This window comes from Chamaea fasciata, unplaced genomic scaffold (genome assembly GCF_029207755.1).
Source record: "Chamaea fasciata isolate MVZ Bird 193981 ecotype frontalis unplaced genomic scaffold, bChaFas1.0.hap1 SCAF_6, whole genome shotgun sequence".
NCBI lineage: Eukaryota > Metazoa > Chordata > Aves > Passeriformes > Sylviidae > Chamaea > Chamaea fasciata.
In genome coordinates, this window is record NW_027094091.1 from 27,631,779 (window position 1) to 27,652,014 (window position 20,236).

The window sequence follows — 20,236 nt, forward strand, 5'->3', positions numbered from 1 at the left end:
AATACTTTAACTGATCAAAGAAAACATATACAGTTAAAATTTCATCCCATCATTTCCAATTACCATCTCCACAGTCTTCCTAACAAGTTAGTCCTCTGCAATTAACCAAACAGTTGAAGCCATAGGAGAACTTTTTGGTTAGGCAGGGTTGTTGGGGAAAACACAACTCTTAACTCCTTAACGAGCACTTACCCTCCTCCTAGCGTCTCCCCCTGCTTATGCTGGTGTGGGGAAACGTCCCCCTATACCTGCTGAAGGCTTGCAGCAATGTGCAGCACTGAACTGAAGAATTCAGTGAGCCAGAAAGAAAGTACACAGAATTGATACCTATGTAGAAGGGCAGGCATGAGTTATGGTCCCTGTTCCTTACTGGGCAAGGCATCTGTTATGTCCAGTAACCCACAGAAAACATACGAACAGTGCAAGGAACAATGACATGCTGGGAGACAAATACCGTATCATAACTGTTATTCTGCAAAATCCTACTAGCCACTACTTCATTTTGTGGTTGAGTAAGTACTTTATGGTCTGTATTACATTTGCAGGGTTTTTCTTGCAGTATATTCCAGCAAAACAACTTTCTGGATCTCAGTCATGTTTGGGCATAGACGTACACAGCCCGGCCAAAGCCAGGTCAGTTCTGGGCACAACTCAAGTCCTTATTGCAGCAGCAACAGCCACCAGGTTTATTTACATACTGAGGCCTAAATTCCATCCAAGGTCCTCTTCATAAAACTTTACATAAAAATATTATTGGATATAACGCATTATTTCCTGCTCTTTGCTTAATTATTTCCTTGTCAAGTCTTTTATGAGAGACATTATGAAGGCAAATACTTTTCACCAAGGTGGATTTAATCTGCCATTTCACTAGCATTTTTAAAACAATTCTGAGAAGTCAGGAGAGAGATCCCTAGAAAATAATAGTTTTTGATCATGTTACTTTATACAGTGACATGGATACACGGTTTTTTCAGTGTATGCTTATCTATCACTTTTCACATTTTACACTGCTTTCTCAGTATAAACTTTCTTTAGTTTGTAATACTGTCACCGAAACGATCATTTCCAACAATACTAGTATCATCATTGGTTTAAAAATCTTTCTTCTCCCTCTCTTTACAATGAGTTGGTTCAAAGGTACATCCTTGAACTTGCATTGTATTACTTGCATACAGAAGTGCTGTCTTTGAAAGGAGGACAAGGTTTGCCCCTGCCATCACAGCAGTCATGTATCCCTACAGAACATGCTGAGTCAGCTGAACACCTCACCATTCCCACACTACTGAAATCACAGGTTACTCCTTCCACATGTGAACCAGAAAAACGTGTGACCCAAACCTAATTCACACCAGTACATTTAAAAGTTTAGTTCAATTATGATTTAAATTATTTGAAGTAACTGTGCTGAAAATAATATGGGTAACTTCCATGTTTTGCTCTACCTTCTGTTTCATGAGTGCAAGGCTGAAATTGACTTAATAACTCATTTCAACAAGAAGATTCCCCTTTTCTTCATGCTATTCTGAGTAATCCAGTTCTTGATGGATGCCCTATAAACCGGTTCATCTCACTAACCTCACACAAGACTAGCCCATCTAGTAAGAAAAAACCTGCAATGGTTTTTCTGTGCAAGCTGAAATAGCTCAGCAAGTTCCCAGATGTGCCAGGACTAACTCTGAACAGCTGAGAAGTTATTTTTGTTGCAGTGTGCCTGTCCTTTTAGAAGAAATACTAACCTGAGGGAAGCAGTTAGCACTGCAGAGACGACAAACTTCACTTTAAATTCTGCATGATGCACAAGGATCCAAAGCTTTCCAAACCTTGCTGTCATTCAGTACAATGGCCCCCAAAAACCCCTTTATCTCCTTCCAGAAAATAAAAAAAAAAACCCTTCTAATTCATTAAAATCAGCAGACCTTTCAAGAATATGTATCTGTTTTTAAATGCTGATATTCAGGTGAGAACAACACTAAAGCACTGAGGCAAACAACTTGCTGAATTCCTAGCTAGCAGATCAGAGCAGAGAATTGCAGAGCACACTTGCAGTCTTTACTTGGAAATTGTTCATGTCAACACTAGGTGGTAGACATGAAGCAAGAGCTGACAGAAAAAAAAAAAAAGAACACAAGTGTGTTTACTTTCCAAGTAAAGGGTTTTTTTCCTCAGAAAACTTTTCAGAGAGTAGGATTCATCTGACAAATGTCCAGAGAAGGTGGACTTCCCTTTGTGTGGGACTTCCCTCTTCTGTTCTGCTTTGTGACTGCAAAGCATAGCTTGCTTTTTGTAAATGCTTTGTCAGAAAGCTGTCTTCTGCCCTGCTGGTCATTTACTGTCAATCAAAGATGGTGTCAGGTGCAGGATGGGGCATTTGGCATTATCTGGTATTTGTGCACTACTCCCATTTATACAGATAACAATTAATTTACTTGAGACAGATAAAGTGGTATCAATACCACCTTTCTTCACTGTGGTTGTAGTTACTGTTCCACAGAACTTTTTGCTTAGAGACAAAATTACCAGGAATGTTCCATGTTTAGAATTCTGGTTGTCTGGATCTATGATCTGTCTCATTTGGACAGCATCCCCAGGGGTTGTGACAATGGGCTAAATAGAATGTTGCCAGGCCAAAGAATTTCTCAAAACAGTCCCTTCAGAAATAGTATTAGTTAATCCAACTCATCCTTCCAGTGTATTTTTATATCCACCTAACCTTTTGCTGTGGCTCTGCTGTCTGTTATCACAGCTTTACATTTATTAGAGTCACACAATATTTAGTCCAGGCACACTTACAGGCCAGTGACATGGAATGTGGGACACCATCTGACACATGCTAAATGGTTATGCATAGGGAACTACCACAGGACTGCAGTGGTTTGGGAGAAGAGCCTTTCTTAGACATAGATCCTCAACAGAAAGACCAGACCAAGTCATCATGTCCATGTAACTGATCCTGGGAATCTTAATATGAATTACATCATGAAAACGTTCCATCTTTATAATCAAAACCAGGTAAAGATGGTAAGAGCATCAGTCCTATAAATAACAGAGATTTTTTGTCTTCTTCCTCCTCAAAGATCTGCATTATTGCCAGAGGGCCATTAAGATTAGTATGAGGGCAAATCTATCTCCTCCCCAGCTTGCAAATGGGGAGATGCAAATACTGAGATTTTTGAGATGCAGCAGATAAATGGAATTACTACCACTGTGACCTACATTAAAAAGCTTCATTCTTCTCTTAAGCATACTCATTCACTGAGATGAATGGGTCACTTTACACATCTTTGATAGGGCTGTTATTTTGGAAAATCCTCTGAATGCCCTTTTAGATTATTGGAGAAACTGTTTGGGTCAAAGGCTTTGAGAATGAGCTTCAGGAAGCAGAAATGCTTGCACTAATCGTGGATCCACAAGCACCATCTGCATCACTGGCTTCAAAGACTCTGTCTTCAGAGTCATCCTTTGTTTCTTATGCAGCTAGATCTCCTTTGTGTTGGCACAGGCATCCATATGGCCAAGTGGCTACCCAACTGACAGAACTAATTTAAATTAAAACTAACCTAAAAAAAAAGCCCCTCCATACAATCCTGCGCTTTTTTTTTTTTTTTTTTAAGTGGGAATGGTAATGTAAGACATGGCAGATAGTGAAGTCAGGAGAGTTTATATGAACTGCACTACCCAGTGGTAACACAGGGTGCTACATACAACCCTCCCTCCACGCATGAGGCTCACATTTAAGGTGTGGGCAGACAAGCCAACCGAGCAATCCTGTGAAATTTACTGGAGAGCTGTAGAATGCCTACATGGATGGCTTATCCACAGTCAAAGTGAAGAATGAATAGTCTCACTCCAGCTCTCTCTAGCTAGGTTAATGTTATGGGAAGTCTGTTGGCCACAATAAACATAACGGCTGCCTCAGAAATGTCCTCTTGTATCTCTTGTTTGGCACCACTTCCCTCCTGTTTTTTCCACTCCAAGTTCTTACATGATCTCATTTCAACTGGTTACTCCACATTCAGAGATAAGAGCTTAGACTAAACTACATTTTATGACATGTATATTAAAGGGACCTCAACTTGGTTAAGATGAAATCTGGCTTCTCTTCACTTTCCCAAAAAAGAGTTTGCAGGAACCTGAACCCTGCAGATGTTACGTAAAACAATCTGCAGATGGAAGAGCTCACCCCAGCAAAAAAGCCTCGTTCCTCCTCTCTTCTTGCAGGACCAAGCTTTGCGGAATGTAATTAAGCCAGGCTGTCATCACCTGCAGCACACAATAACCTAAAACTTGAACCAAGGTAGAACTAAAAGAAGGGGTTTTACATCTACATTCTGTGTCTGAAAGTACTCAGGAATGTTTTATCAGCACATAGAGGACTAATGTTCTCATAAAATGGCATACAGACTCAGTAACTAGCTAGGCAAACATCTTACCCTGTATACTCCTTAGTGAAATTTCATAGAAATATGACTAGTTACAAAATTTGGTATTTCGACAATTAAGACATTTAACATTGCCCTTCTTCAGGTGCACTTCACTGCACCTGGGAATGAGGGATATGTTGAACTCATAATGTGTTCCTGAGATGAAACGAAAAGATAAATACCTTACATACCAAATTATGAGGATCATTATCTGTAGTATATCTGAATTCCTCAGAAAATTCCCATCCAAATACTATTGCAATTTTAAGCTTTTTCAATGAAACATTCACAGTGTAAGTCACAATACCAATGGCTTGCTAAATAGCCTTTAAAATAACCCCTATCTTGTACCCAAGATGTTGTATATAAAATGCAGATAAACACTTTGATTATGCTATATTGAATGCAAGTATTTGGAGGGATGGCTAATGGGAAGCAACCAGTGACTTTACTATATTGAAAGAGAAGTGTCTTAACTTACACTGGTGATGATCTGGGTTCTGTTAAATGGGTTTTAATAATGGACAGCAACAGGAAAGCTATCAAAAAGCACACTGGCAAGCCTCCACTGATAACAAGTTCCATACACAGGCCCAGCTGAGACAAGGAATATTCCCTGACTTAATGGCACTTCCACCTTCATAGGAGAGAGCTTTTAAAGACTTTCTGAAAATGAGTACAAAGCTGGTACACTCAGGTTTCAGTACACAGTATTACTGCCAAAAACATTTTCCAGAGTATTTTGCAAGAAGTTAACAGAAATCACACTTCCTTGAAGATTAACTTTGCAAATTTGTCCTGGTCAAGGACTCAAATGACGTCTAATAGATTTGAAATTTAGAGTAACTCCTCCTTCCTCCCCCACCGCCCCCAAGAAAATCCTCCTCTCCTTACCAATACCCTCTGATTTAATTTTGGCATGCTGTCAGTGGATTTTGCAGTGACTTTGTTCCTTGGTTTACAAAATGCAGAGATGATTTAGACCATCCACTTTTAAGCCTTCTTAATGTTGATGCCAGAGTAACATGATTTCTTGAGGAGAATTAAAAATTTTAAACATAATGAGCATTCACTGCTAACATAGCTGTAAAATGTTACCATGGTATCAAGATAAAATGTTCTTAGTGTGTGGAAGGCCTTGATTAGACTGTGAGTAGGAATATACTGGTTTTCATTTTAATTCAAGTTCACCATTATAAAGTTAAAGCCTATAAAAAGCTATGTTCTGACTTCTGCAACAAAGGAGTGAGAATTTAAGCCTCAACAACTTGCATTGTTAAAAACAAAATGCAACCCCAAACAACTTTTAAAGTTGTTCAGGCTAATACCACAGTAGTGAAATTACAAGTTTATCTTTTGTCTTTGATGATGAGCCTACTTGTGGGCTCCCGGACTTCGCTTTCATATACACATCGATTTTTCATGCAGAACAGTTTCAGTGAGTGAAGCAGCACCACTCATACACATCACTGAACACATGCTTAAATATTTTGGTGGCTTGATTCAGCTTACAGAGTTTCAAGTTTTCAGCTGCAAATATCCCCACTGAAGAAAATCTCTTCAGTGCCACAGCAATACAAATGACCAACTCATTCTTGGCCATTTATCAGAAACAGCGAAGTCCTTCACCTTGTTGCAACCAGCTGTATCAGAATACAAAGCACAAAGGATTTATAATGCATGTTTTTGTGGCATCTGACAAATACTCTGGATTTTTACACATACAGGTAAGATTTCCAAGATTAGAAATTATAACATGTTCTCCTCTTTGTGGCCCAGGCATCTCAGAAATGCAATGCCATGCTTTAATATTCTGGTTTTTAAAATCTAAGACAAGGGCCAAATTCTGTAATTCGATTTATTGCACAGGACTAATTTGATTTATTGCACAGGATTAATTTGCATATCAAAGAACCAGTAATCATTACATAAATCTCATTACTAATTTGAAGGTGAAGAACTGTATATTCTAGTGACCAGTCAAATTTCTTTTAGTCCCTCAGGCCTGACTTGGATGGCCCATTAGTATTCACTATAACCTTCTTTCATATTTACTTATTTTTAAAGGCCTCTGGTTAAGAGACGTGTCTCAGTTTTTAACTTTAAAACTATGGGCCTAAGGCAGTTTACTGATTCAGTTAATACTAAACTTTAACTCTGGTTTTCAAGGGACATTCCAAAAAGTAGAAAGAAAAATAGCTGTTATCCTATCACTTCCTGATCCTGCTGCCAGCACTTCTACCTACTATAACAGGAAAAGTGCAAAGAGAGAAATACTAGAACGAAAATAAGAACATTAACATCTCAGCTATTTAACAGAATTTTATTGACTACTTGCAAAGGTATACCTAATGGAACAGACTGTTTCACTTTTACAGGTGCAATGTTTATGCCTTTAGGAAAGCATCCCTACAAAATTTTGGCAATTACTGAGTTAGATCAGATTCAAAGGTAGTGCATATATGCCTCTAGGTGTGTAGCTTCCTGTAGAATTCGTGGATGAATGATAAATTTCAATCATAGTATAATATTGCTGTGTACAGTTGTGTCCTCCACAGGGGACATCTAATACGGCAAATTAAATGTATTTGTCAAGTGCCCATCAAAGAAAGCAAACAAAGAAAGCATACTGAAAAGTTAAAACAAGGCTGCAATGAAAATTGAGATAATAAGACGCCAACTAATGAAAATACATCAATCATTTGATTTCCACCTAAGATACTCCAGGTCCACCAGTGAAACTGTAAGCACAAACAAGGGAAGATTTTTCCCACCCTCTTCACAGAAAAACGATGCAAGCTAAAATGAGACTATTGTTTCATTTTACATGAAAACCGTGGCTTTGTTCCTGGAATTTTTGGCTGTATCACTCACAATAAAAATATTTTTGGTGGACACTGGCAAATATATCTACCTGCAACTGAAAGAGAATTATTAGCATATGAGAGTCAGTAGGGATGCAGCATTTTACAAGGAAAAATATATGAAACTCTACTGTAACAAGCAGGAAATCTCCATGTAAACGATTTCTTATTGTTGGTCCAAAAACAATTTCAGAGCAAGATTTGCATGTCTGTGACCTCAAAAATACAAAAAATGTATTTTATCTATTCAGTGCATGTGTACTTACCCATACCCAGGTTACCGAGGTAGCCCACCTACCCAGATTATCAGGAATGTGTTTATTTAGCACACTTTTTGCAGCTGTGAAGTCAAGCACAGTAAACAGGCTCAGCATGTACTACTAAATGAGGTTGTTCGTGTCTGGCTGTGCATGTGCTCCCAGAGGGAGGATATCCCTTTCGGGCACTACTGAAAAAATGATTGGTATGTGTCAGTCCATAACATTATTATTTTAAATACCAACCAAATGGAAGTAGAACCCAAATCTAATTCTGCAGCTCTGCATCCACATGTATAACAGTGAATCAGGTCTGTTGTACATTGCCGTAGACACGTCAAGTGGAAGTTTTATTGTATCATGATGATGACGCTAAACCACTCCGTTAGTAGGAGCCTAAAAAGGCTTAAGAACTGCCCCTTTTCGGTAGCCTCGGATTGTGTGACTTACACTTTAAGGCGAGCATCTCGAGAATGACGGCCGGGCCCCGCCGTGATTCCGGCAGGAGCTCACCGCTCGGCGTGGCTGGGACGGGCCAGCGGGCGCATCCCGCCGCCCGGGGCTCATCCCGTCGCCCGGGGCTCGTCCCCGCCACCCGGGGCTCATCCCGTCGCCCGGGGCTCGTCCCCGCCACCCAGGGCTCGTCCCCGCCACCCGGGGCTCATCCCGTCGCCCGGGGCTCGGCCCCGCCACCCGGGGCTCGTCCCGTCGCCCGGGGCTCATCCCGCCACCCGGGACGCGGCCACGCCGCCGGCTCCGCGCAGGGACGTGCGAACGCCCGGGCCGGTGGCGCGGCCCCAGCAGCAAGAGCGGATGCGACTCAGGCGAGATGCAGCCGACGTCCAAAGGCGTTCGACAGCTCTCCTTCGGCGGGACCGGCTCGGGAGGCGGAGGGATGTTACTCGCACTTCGCCTCCGGGATGCTGCCGGGGCTCTCCGCCGGGCCGGAGCGGAATGGGCCGGCGGGGACGCTCCCCTCTCCTCCCCTCCCGCAGCGCTCCCGCCGCCGGAGCCCCGAGGCCCTCCAGGCAGCACGTGCCGCCGCAGGGCCCAGAGCAGCCGCCGGGGCCCGGCCCGGCCCGACACCGAGCCGCGTCCGGGCGGCCCCGTCCGGGCACACCTCGGCCCCCGCGCCCCTCTTACCTGTGCTGCAGCCCCACCAGCCCCAGCGTGATCACATGGGGCACGTCCAGCTCCGTGGGCCACGCGCCGGAGGCGATGCAGCCGAACACGCCGCACTCCTCCCGGATGCCCAGCTCCTCCAGCTCCATGGCGCGGGCAGCACGTGGTGGCGCGGCGGTCCCGCTCCCAGTCCCGGTCCCGGCCCCGCTCCAGCGGCTCCCGCGCGCTGCTGCCGGCGGCGCGCTCAATCCACAACGCCGCTCCGCCCGGGGATCCCGGTGGCCCGCCGGGCGCCTCCCGCCCTCATTTACATAAGGGGGGGCGACACCGCACCCCCGGCCCGCTCCACCGCCTCGCCGGCCCCGCCTCCCCTAGATTCCACTCTGCCCGCGACCCCGCGGGGCGCACCAGGCCGAGGGGATGTTTGCCCGCGGGGTGAGGGTGCGGGGAGCCGGGGGTCGGGCGCGGCGTGGCGCCGGCATTGGCCGGGCAGAGAGCCGGGGCTGTGTTTGCACGGGACGGGGGCGGGGTGGGGGGTGATGCTGCTGCCGTCCGGGGTTCGCTCGGGGGGCTCGGCGGGGCCGCCCCGCGGCGTAGGGCGGCGATTGGCGGGCGGCGTCGCTGCCCGCCGCCCGGGCTGCCCGCCCCTTCCGCCGGCCCCTTCTTACCCCGGCGGCCGAGCCCTGCGGCGTGTGTTCAGGCTCTCTCCTGTGCCCTAGGTGTCCGCGCCCGCTCCCGCTGCAGCCATGGCCCCCGCAGCATCAGGTAACCGGGCGGCTGTCGGGGGTGGGTCGGTCGATCGGTCGGAGGTGCCGCTCTCGGGGGGCCGGTGCCCTCTCAGCGGCTTGGGGTGTAGGTGCTTGGGAGCCAACTTTTTCCCGGCGTAAGTTTTAATTTTTTTCGGGTTTTTTAATTATTTTTTTCCGTGGGTAGTTGTGCGTGAGGGTGGGCACGGCTGCAGGAGAGGTGGCGGGGGCAGCTCCAGGCGCAGGATGCTGGAGGCGGCAGCCGCCCCGCGCCGCTCGTATCGCGGAGCTCCGGGATTGCCCCGAACTTTGAAGAAAAACCTAAAAACACGCGGGGGCTCTTGGCCGCCCCGCTCCGGCGGCAGCTCCCGGCTGCCCGCGGCCGGGGGGCGGTGGGGGCGGCTGGCGCGGCTCCCGTGGCGCCGGGAGCACCGGGCGGAAGCCTGGAGCGGGGCTTTTGGCCTCGCTTTAGCGGGAATGTGGCCACATCGCGCCTTGGGTCGGGGCTCAGGGAGTTCCTCGTGGTCAGGGACCGCAGCGCGGGGTCCTGCGGGATCCCCATGGACTCGAAGGTGGTGGCTCTGCGTGCGGAAGTAAACAAGTTCTTGCGATGCAGAAATCACCTTTTTGTTTTGCTTTGTTTTGTTTCTTTGTTCCTCTAGACCTGAAACTTGGCAAAAAAGTTAACGAAGGTAAAACGAAAGAAGTGTACGAGCTGCCAGATATCCCGGGATGTGTTCTCATGCAGTCCAAAGACCAAATAACGGCGGGAAATGCAGCCAGGAAGGATCGAATGGAAGGGAAGGCTGCCATTTCCAACACAACGACAAGCTGTGTGTTTCAGCTGCTTCAGGAAGCTGGTAAGTATTTTAAAGGTAGAGTGTGTATGCTTGTATGTTACAGACATTATTACAAAATAGTATTGCTTTATAAAAGAGTTTAACCTGCCTTGAGGCTCTCGGGTTTTTTTTTGTCTTTTTTTCTATTAGCTTTTAATTAATTATGCTTTTCTCTCTGGTACTTTAGAGCTGGGTGAGCGACTTGTTCATTTGGAACATGAGAGTGTCTGCAGTAATCTCGTGTTGCAGATAACTGCAATAGTTTCTCCTGCTTGTTTGGACACGCCCCTAATCCCCTCTCCTCTGCTTTTGTCAGTTCTTCCATACCCTACACTTCCTTACCTGTAACTGTGGGCTGGATGCATCTGCCTTGCTTTACTACATCTGTGTGCATAGAGTGCACTTTTAGCTAGTGGGACTACCACACTGTGTCTAGGCTGTGTGAAATCTGTGCATGTAAGCTGAAACATAAAATTAGAGTGTCTTTCCCCCGCCCCCCCCAGTTGTGTGTTACAGCAGCATAAACTTCCTGTAAGCCTTGCGCATAACACTTGTGAGAACCACATTGCAAAATACATTTATCAATCTGTATTGAGTGTATCAGGAGCTTAATCTTTAAAAGATTCAAAGTATTTCTGATGCTAGCAGTGAGTTTTTTCACGGAGTACATAACTTAAGTCACTCAAGTAAGTTTTGCACCACACTTCCAAAAATGGAGCCAGTAGCTTTGTTTTGAGAAAGCATTTTGAAGTGTCTTTGAGTAGTTTGCAAATTGCAAAGAGGAATTTGTGTTGGTGGTGAGTCTGCTAACAGTACTAGAATACAGGCACTAGTAAGCTTAGCAAAGATTGCTTATAGCTGTGTGCTCCATATGCTTTGAGACATTCTCACAAAGACTGCTTCAGGCACCAGCTAAATTACTCTCCAATTTGTATTACCTGTTATAAGGTGTGGTGATAGCTCTCAAACAAACTGAAGTCCTAGCATGTTTCATGTGGGGAAGAGAAAGATGGGTTCTTTAGAGTTAGTGAACCAGCTTGTCTTTGAAGAACTACTTACACAGAAATATATACCAAGTAATTCAGTGTAATCCTGACTCACTGGCTTTCTTGGGAAGCTTGTTGTGCATACAGTACTAAGAAGCCTCCTAGGTATTTCATTATATTTACAGTTGATTAAAACTCCTAATTTTCATTTAGGAGTAATTAGTGAGATGTTATGCCTATTTCTTGAATGGCAATAGTTAAGATAAAAATCAAACTACTTCATATCCTACAGATGTGCCCTTTTAACATGAAGAAGCCATTCTCTTGACCTCCCAAAAATCCATGGGTGGCTTGTACTCATAACTTCCAGGTGCCATGGAAAAATGTGCAGAGTAAACTGCAGCTGCACTTTAAAGCAACAAAAGAACTTTCAGGGTTCTTCCCCAGTTTCCATATTTGAGTGGTGTAAATGCAGATAGTGGGAATGCCTTAATGTAGAGGGTGTTTGTTTGTTTGCCTTGCGCAACTCTTCTTTACCTGCTCTTTCAGAGGTGATGATTTACAAAGTTCTGTTAAAGTTTCTCTCCCTTTTTTACAAGAGGTAATGTCAGCCTAGCAAAAGCACACATCTGCACTAATGAAAAATGTAATAGTGAACCAGACAGGGGCCTTAATGTGCATTTGATTATTTAAGTCATTTTGCCTTTGACGGACATGCACTAAACTTTGAAGAGTCAGTGTTCACATTTTAAGACTTTGTTTCTTCCTTTATGGTTCTGGAAGTGGGATGGAATAGAACTGCTTGGTTTGACTGAGTGCAGCTCCTTTGCCTTCTGTTTCTGGCAGATGCTGATTGGGCTTGGCAGTTGTCTTGCCCTGGTTAGGTGTGCGAAGCAAAGTGATGGAGAATCCCCAGGCAGGTGCAAAGGGGAGCTACTTTATTGCAAAAACCCGGCCTTTTTAAGCAGTTAGCCCTTTATCAGTCACATTGTTTTAAATCATAACATAATTCAACCAACCAAGACAGACCACAATGTGAACACACAATGGTTATATAACTTGTTTTTCTACCTCTGATTCAGCTGAGTCACTTTCCCATAGTCCTTTTCTACTTAGCCAAAGTTACAAGCCTGAGCCATGATTTTACAAGGCCTTGCTTTTGTAGTGTTTTTACCTATGTGCAACAGTCGGGGAGAAAGGTGGGACTTTCAAGACTGAAATTGAAAAAAGAGCCATTCTGCCCTTAGAGTGCTGATCTGCATGTTGGCTGTCCCTGTTTAATATGGGGTCCATTATCTTACAATTCTGTAAGAAGTTTGACTTGTTGCAGCAGGTTTGAGTGCACTTACTTCTGAATCTGTCTTTTGCCTAATAAATCACCACGATCTAGTGTCCTAAATAACTTAGTTTGTGATGAAAGGGATGACAAAGCCATTCTCTCTGGCCCATCTGCTTTTATTAAGCAAAGTAGTAAAGACTGCTGTGCTCTGTTACTCCGCTGAAAGGCTCCAATTACTGTTCGACCTATAATGAATCTTTCACCAGAGAACATGGTTGGGTACTTAGCTGCTGCTAATTTTTTTTTTTTTTTAGAACAAACAAAAACATTGTGAAGAATAGATTAAATTTTTAAAGCTCTGTGAACAAAATTATTTTCAAAAATAGGATTTCTGAGTTACAAGTGAGTGTTGTATGATAAAATTGGCAAAACTAATGACTTGTGGAGTATACTTGCCTTTTGCAAGGCTGAAATGGGCTTAAAATACCCTGAAGAGATTCAGTGTGTCCCTTAAGTCCTGGGAAGAACAAGACTCAGATGTTTGTGATTGTTTTAACTGTGGAGTGTGCCTGTTGATGGAACTAAGCTGCCACCTTTTTATTTAGGAATCAAAACAGCTTTTGTCAGGAAACAGAGTGACACAGCGTTCATAGCAGCTCACTGTGAAATGATCCCAATTGAATGGGTGTGCAGAAGAATTGCTACTGGCTCCTTCCTCAAGAGAAACCCTGGTGTCAAAGAAGGGTATAAGTTTTACCCACCCAAAATTGAGATGTTTTACAAAGTAAGTTTTCTTTCCTGTGATGTTAATCAAATTTAAGCAGAGCTAGAATTCTGTATTACCTCCTTTAAAATGCTGACAGATGAAGCCAGTAGTGCTAGTGGCTGACCAGTCCTCTCACTATCAGTAGTTTTGCCATTCTAATGTTTTCTTGCTTTCTTGTCCAATAGGTATTTTGTCCAAAGTCTATACAGTAGTGGCTTACAGTGCAATCAAAGAATAACAAGCCAAACTGTACTTAAAATTAGAGAAATGTAGGTGTAAGGGCTTTTTAGGCATAAGCTTAATGCATCAGTTGAAACAGATGTGTTGATATATTTGAAGAAATTAAACAGTACTTGCATGGTGAGGGTACGTAGCTAGCTAGTCATTTAGGATTCTGAACTCCTTTGGGACTGTATGGTGAAAGATCTCTCTGGTGAACTGTAATCTAAAGTGTTTGTGGTGTACCCTGTTATTCTTAAAGATGGTCAGGTGTCACAGCAAGTGTTTTCAATGTTACTGTCATTTTTTTACTTTTTTTTTAATACTAATCATAAAATACTAGTTTGAAGCCTGTATTTGTTACTTGGAAAAAAAACCCCACACAAAACCTTGTATCTTTTAATGGTTATTTTCTTTTATAGTAAGCTTAAATTACATCATATATTTATTCTGGTTTTCTCAATAGGATGATGCTAATAATGATCCACAGTGGTCTGAAGAGCAAATAATTGAAGCAAAATTCTGTTTTGCTGGACTTACCATTGGCCAGACTGAAGTGGATATTATGTCTCGTTCTACTCAAGCCATTTTTGAGATTCTGGAAAAAGCATGGCAGCCCCAAAACTGCACTCTTGTAGACCTGAAGGTATAATAATATAATTTCTCATGATCCTGGTTTTGACAGGAAAAATATCACTATATAATTACTAAAATAGGATTCTTACTGTCTTTTTAGATTGAATTTGGTGTTAATGTGCTGACAAAAGAAATTGTTCTTGCTGATGTTATTGACAACGATTCATGGAGGCTGTGGCCAGCAGGAGACAGAAGCCAGCAGAAGGACAAACAGGTGGTGCTTTAATCTTTACCTTCTAAGTGAGCAGGGGAGAAGAATGGAGAAAGTAAAGCCTACAGTTTAACATCGGTTTTCAGAGTGGCTTTTTCTAGATGGTCTTAACTTGTTTACGGAGTAGTTTGTATGGTACTTCATGTCCAGGCCTGTTCTCACTAAATAGTTTGTGGTTTATGGTAGAAAAAATTCTCTGTATATATTCAGCAGGAATACTCATCAGCACTATTGACTGGAGCTACCATGATGAAGTGTGAGGTTTCCAGGAATGATGAGGATTTCTGACTTGCACAGATAATAATAAAATAGTTGGATAACAGATTAGTGGGAAGAACAGAAGCTGTTTTTTATGAACAACACATCTAGACTTTGATAACTGTGTGCCTTCAATCCTGTTGACTGCTTTTATTTCTCTCCTTCCTCTCCACTCTTTCACAAGTCTGCCTCTAAGTTTCTCAGTTTATTTAGAGGGGTATCCTTTACTAGTAGAGATCTGGCGATACTTAGGAGAGAACTGCAGTGAAGATGCTTTTCTTTATTTTGGTCAACCTTTAATTCAATAATGCTGCCTCCAAAAGTGTTACTAATAGACTGTGCCTACGTATGAGGCCTGCAAACAGGTTTGAAACAGAACTTGTCCTATATTTAAAGTTACAGCATTTATACTTCTCAAATATCTTTGAATTACCAGATGACTAGTTATGAAGGAACTGGTTCGGGAATGCTGCTGCCAGGAGTTTATCATGGTTGTTGAGACTAGTAACAGAGACCCTGGAAAAGAAAGTGTTCTAAGCCACAGGGGAAGATTTCTAAGTGTACATGGGAGGAAGGGTATTAATTTTAAATTAGGAATCAAAACTGCTGTTGTTTACTTGAATTATGTAGTAGCGTGCTTGAGTGAATTGCTCTGATAGTTCCCTAAAATAAGGGACATGATAACATCATACAGAACATAGGATGGTACAGTGCTACTGCAGGCAATCATGTCATTACAAATCCAATTTTAAAGGAGTTGTATGCTTTTCCTGAAATTTTCTCTGTGAAAAACCTTCCAAAACCTTAATACCCTTGTGGCTGAAAGTCTTTTGTGTTGTAAATGCCATCAATTGCAATCTACAATGTTGTTTGTGCCTGGAATTGCTAGAAAATGTAAGTATTTCATTTGAGGTATAATAATAACTCCTAGCAATTATAGTAGCAAAATTAGCCTTTTGTGTAGCCAAACGACATTAACTTTATCTGCAGGTTTTGGCTGGGGTAGGGTTATTTTTCCTGACAATGGCTAATATGGGGCTTTGTTTTGGATTTGTGCTTAACACAGGGTTGATAATAACAAGATGTTTTGTTATTGCTGAGCAGGGCTTTCACAGACCCCAAGGCCTTTTCTGATTTTGGTACTGCCACACTGGCGAGGAACTTAGGGGTAGATGGGAGGCTGGGAGGAGACACAGCTGGGACAGGTGACCCCAACTGACCAAAGGAATGTTCCAGGCCATGTGACATCATCCTCAGTATATAAAGTGTGGGGAAAGGAGGAAAGGGGTTGTGGGGAAACCTTTGGAGTTGATGGTGTTTTGTCTTTCCAAGTCATGGTTATGTGTGATGTGGCCCTGCTTGGCCTGGAGATGGCTGAACACCTGCCTGCCCATGGGAAGCAGTGAATGAATTCCTTAGTTTGTTTTGTTTGTGTGTGCAGCTTTTGGTTTGCCTGTTAAACTGTCTTTATTGCAACCCACGAGTTTTTTCAATTCTACCTTTCAGATTCTCCCCCTGGTCTCTGGTGGGGGAGTGAGTGAGAGGCTGTGTGGGGCTTGGCTGCTGGCTGGGCTTAAACCACAATACTTCAATGCTTTTATTTTCCTTTTTTCAGTCCTATCGGGACCTGAAAGAAGTGACTCCTGAAGCACTGCAAATGGTTAAGAGAAACTTCGAATGGGTTTCAGAAAGAGTAGAGGTACCTGTTTTTGTGAACAGCACATCTAGACTTTGGTAACTGTGTGCCTTCAATCCTGTTGACTGCTTTTATTTCTCTCTTCCCTCTCCACTCTTTTCTCTAGTTGCTTCTAAAAACAAAGAGCCAAGGTAGAGTTGTGGTGTTAATGGGATCTTCCTCTGACCTCAGTCACTGTGAAAAAATAAAAAAGGCATGTTCAACCTTTGGAATTCCTTGTGAATTAAGAGTGACCTCTGCTCACAAAGGGCCAGATGAAACCCTGAGGATCAAAGCAGAATATGAAGGTAAATGCCAAGAGATACTGATGCGGATTGACACAGCATCACGTTTCAGAATGACTTGGCAACGTAGAAGATTTTTGTGGGGTTTTTCCATTTTTTGTTAAACAAAACACCAGGCTGTTAGAATTGTTTCACACTTGCTAGAAGCATGACCGCTCTAACTAATTTTGGAGTAATGTATTATCCTGCTGCCCTGCCACAACTTCCATTACTCAAAGTCTAACCTCTGCTTTTATCCCAGTATCAGAACTGGGACAAAACCACTTTGCCCAAGCCTTGATCAGGTTAATAGATGTATTGTAGCATCCAGCTGGTGATGCCAGTGTTTCTGAAACAAGGAAGAACAACAGTTTCTCTAGCTTGACTAAATATTCTTATGTGTTATATTAGGCAGATGTTGTTCCCACCATGTTTTTCTGTTTGATAAAAATGTTCTTGCTTATTACTTTAGATGCCATGAGATAATACCATGAGAAAAAGATACTTGCTTTAAATTACTCTCTTTGCCAAGAAGACTTAACATCTCTTCAAAAGTGTTTATAGCCTAGCAGAGGAGATAACAGGAACTATTTATTTCTGTGGGAGTATACACATTCTATGCATACCATTCTACTTGATAAAACTACAAATGTGGTAACCACAGTTAAAACACTCACTTTGAGGTGAACTGTTTCAGATTTAAGGAGAGGAACACTTAGAGATGCCAGAAGTTTAATGGCTATGTTCTCTACAAAGCTAAGCAGTACCTCTTCCTCTGATACTGAGACTTCCTCTCAGAGGCAGAGTAAGAAATACTAATTTTAGGTGTGGAAAGCAGTAGCTGGAATTTAAGGATGTAAGATTTCTTAAATATATTTCTCTGAAGGGGGGGGGGGGGTGGTTGGATGCAAAACGTTAGTGCCATGTAGTGGAATTGAAAAGATAACTGCTAGCACAATTGTGAACTTGGACAAAGTTCCCATAAAAGCAAGTGGTAGACAACAGTGTGGATTGCTTATCTCTGAATGTCCTTCTCCCCCACCAGGAGATGGAATCCCAACAGTGTTTGTTGCAGTAGCTGGCAGAAGCAATGGTTTGGGGCCAGTAATGTCTGGTAACACTGCTTACCCAGTTGTCAACTGCCCTCCACTCTCAGCTGACTGGGGTACTCAGGATGTGTGGTCCTCTCTCAGACTACCCAGTGGTAAGATGATCAACTCATGCTCTTGTTCTGATCTAGCTCTGTGTTGTTGTTGTTCTACTGTACACACACACGGGGCAAAACATTGGAAAAGCAGCTGGATCAGTACCAAGCAAAGTCTGTGGAAATATGTCAGTACAAGCTTTGACTTCTTAATGGCAAAAAGCCCAATAGACGGAGCAAAGATTACATAGGAATAGTCTTTAAAAAAAGTAAACCTTGGCTTATCCTTGCTAAACATTTCATTTTGAACTTGAAAATAATATTAATGGGAATTTAAGTAATTGAATTTTGATGCATTTTCCTTATGATCAAAGGTCATAACAATCAGTGTAGGTAAACCTCAGTTCTTAACTACTAATTCAGTGCATTTTTACCTGTATGATTTTTAACTTTCTAAGTAACTAGAGTGGAGGCACAGAAGTCTGTTCCTTCTGGATAAGGGAGTCATTTGCATGATGGTTTTTGGTGTAAAGTGCCACAAAGCAGTCATACTAAAAGTAATGAAACACATGACACTTCACTGGCTTTAAAACTGGATCATTTGGCTCCTGGAGGCTGAAACAAGCCTTGTCGTAAATTGTTCTTCAGAGAAAATGTTTTGTTTGACTATAAACTATGCTTTAGTAAGTGGCATTCTCTTCTCTGCAGGTCTTAGCTGTCCCACTACTCTTTCACCTGAAGGAGCTGCCCAGTTTGCTGCCCAGATATTTGGGTTAAACAACCATTTAGTGTGGGCCAAACTGCGATCAAACATGTTAAACACCTGGATTTCCTTGAAGCAGGCTGACAAAAAACTTAGAGAGTGCTCCTTGTAAGTCACACTAACTATTAATAGTTATACAATGATAATGGCGTGTGCATATTCATTCATATTAGGATTCTCTCTTGGATGACCTCAAAAGTCCTGCATCATTTCTTGCAGAAGAAAGCATTGTTAGAGCAGAATAGGAAGTTTTATGTGTTGTCAACCTCCCCCTGTGTATTTTTTTAATATAACAACTAAGTAGAGAGGGGGTAGTAGTATTTTAGGTATCTTTCTGTTGCTCCAGAATGGTGCTGTTCTGCTTTTTAGTCTATACTGTTAACTACAGACTGTGTCAAGAGAATGATTTGGTGCAATCTAAATAGAATTCAACTAGTCTTCTGCATTTCTGTAACAGTAACATTCTTCCATAATATTAATGTATGTCTCGAACCTTATTAACTGAACTGGACTGCTGACTAAAGCCAGTGTTGATGCTGTTCTGCTTGCAATGATGGTATGCTTTCTTTAGCAATAAAATGGCAACATATACTGAATTAATAGGAAGAGAGTGTGGAAAAATGTTTTAAGAGCCTGAAATAAATACATGCCTTATTTAAAAAATGTATATACATACATGTATCTTTTTTTAAAAATATGTGTGTGTATATTTACCCCATTAATACCTTTTGGAATACCTATGTGAAGTTGATGCGAATTTGCTTGTTCATAACAAGCTACAAATACAAATGGCTTGAGTGACCTGTAACTTGGCTTGTTGCCTGTTTGCTCTAACCCTTGCCTAGTCCAGGCTTTATCCTTTTAAATACTAGGCAGATCTACCTTCAGTAGTTCTGTAGGGCCTATGTGATGATGTTGGACTGTATTCACAGACGTCAATAGCTGTAGCTATTCTGTGTCTATACTTCCTCACTCTGTTTCCGTGGAAATTTTACTGAATTGAACAGGGGAACATATACTAAAGAAACAAACTTCTGGGGGGAAATCTAAGCATGACTTTCTTGTCTTTGCACACACCAGTCTTCTGAATAGGTACGGTTCTAACAAATATGCAATTACTCAAAGTATGTAACACCTATGCTTTTACAATTCTAAATAAACTATTCAATGCAAATCTGCTTCATGGAGATTTATTGAATAAGTACACTCAAAAGTAGCTATCAGCTGTGGTACATAACTTCAGGACCTCACATTAGGTAATAATCTTGCAAGAAGCTTATGCACTAAAACCTGCATGGAACACTATTAGGTAACAGCCTTCTGAGAGATACCCTGCTACCTGATTGTCTCAGGATTGTTGCTTTGCTCCTGAAGTACTCCTCTGTGATGGTGTGGTAGGCCAGGCTTGCCCTGTAGTATGAGTAACAGGATTAAATGTTGCTGCTGGCCTTCTTCACAGGCACTGACCACATCTTATGTGTATCTGTATAGAAGAGCTCTAAGCAGTGTTCTCTTGAATGCAAGGGTTTAAAATTGGTCAAAGCTTACCCTAAAGTAAAAGAACTATAACTCTTTTCTTTAAGCACTAGGGGTGTTGCTTTTCTAATAAGTCTCTAAATGAAATATTGATAGTAGTGAGGATTAGTGAAGAACAAAGAGGCTGAAATTCCTTTGTGGCATGCTCTGGATGAGGGCATTTAGTCTATCATTAGCAAATCTGCAGATAACATCAAGTTGGCTTGGCATGTTGATCTGCTGGAGGG

At 42.5% G+C, this 20,236-nt stretch overlaps 2 protein-coding genes across 3 annotated transcripts in view; one reads left to right on the forward strand and one right to left on the reverse strand.

Moving 5' to 3' along the window:
* PPAT (phosphoribosyl pyrophosphate amidotransferase) overlaps window positions 1-8,993 on the reverse strand; it is a 42,548-nt gene extending 33,555 nt beyond the window's left edge. Inside the window, exon 1 of the mRNA XM_066185782.1 lies at window positions 8,689-8,993. Within this exon, the coding sequence (XP_066041879.1) occupies window positions 8,689-8,816 (128 nt within the window). The 5' untranslated portion in view covers window positions 8,817-8,993. The remainder of the gene's footprint in view (window positions 1-8,688) is intronic.
* PAICS (phosphoribosylaminoimidazole carboxylase and phosphoribosylaminoimidazolesuccinocarboxamide synthase) overlaps window positions 1-19,647 on the forward strand; it is a 41,840-nt gene extending 22,193 nt beyond the window's left edge. The window contains exons 1-10 of one of the 2 annotated variants that reach the window (XM_066185781.1): window positions 9,085-9,102; window positions 9,387-9,432; window positions 10,076-10,273; window positions 13,123-13,301; window positions 13,969-14,148; window positions 14,239-14,352; window positions 16,223-16,306; window positions 16,410-16,590; window positions 17,612-17,770; window positions 18,419-19,647. In XM_066185781.1, the coding sequence (XP_066041878.1) occupies window positions 9,088-9,102; window positions 9,387-9,432; window positions 10,076-10,273; window positions 13,123-13,301; window positions 13,969-14,148; window positions 14,239-14,352; window positions 16,223-16,306; window positions 16,410-16,590; window positions 17,612-17,770; window positions 18,419-18,585 (1,323 nt within the window). In that variant the 5' untranslated portion in view covers window positions 9,085-9,087 and the 3' untranslated portion in view covers window positions 18,586-19,647. Of the gene's footprint in view, window positions 1-9,084; window positions 9,103-9,386; window positions 9,433-10,075; window positions 10,274-13,122; window positions 13,302-13,968; window positions 14,149-14,238; window positions 14,353-16,222; window positions 16,307-16,409; window positions 16,591-17,611; window positions 17,771-18,418 lie in introns of those variants that run through there. The other variant, XM_066185779.1, reaches the window with a different exon arrangement.
* The last annotated feature ends 589 nt before the right edge of the window (window positions 19,648-20,236 follow it).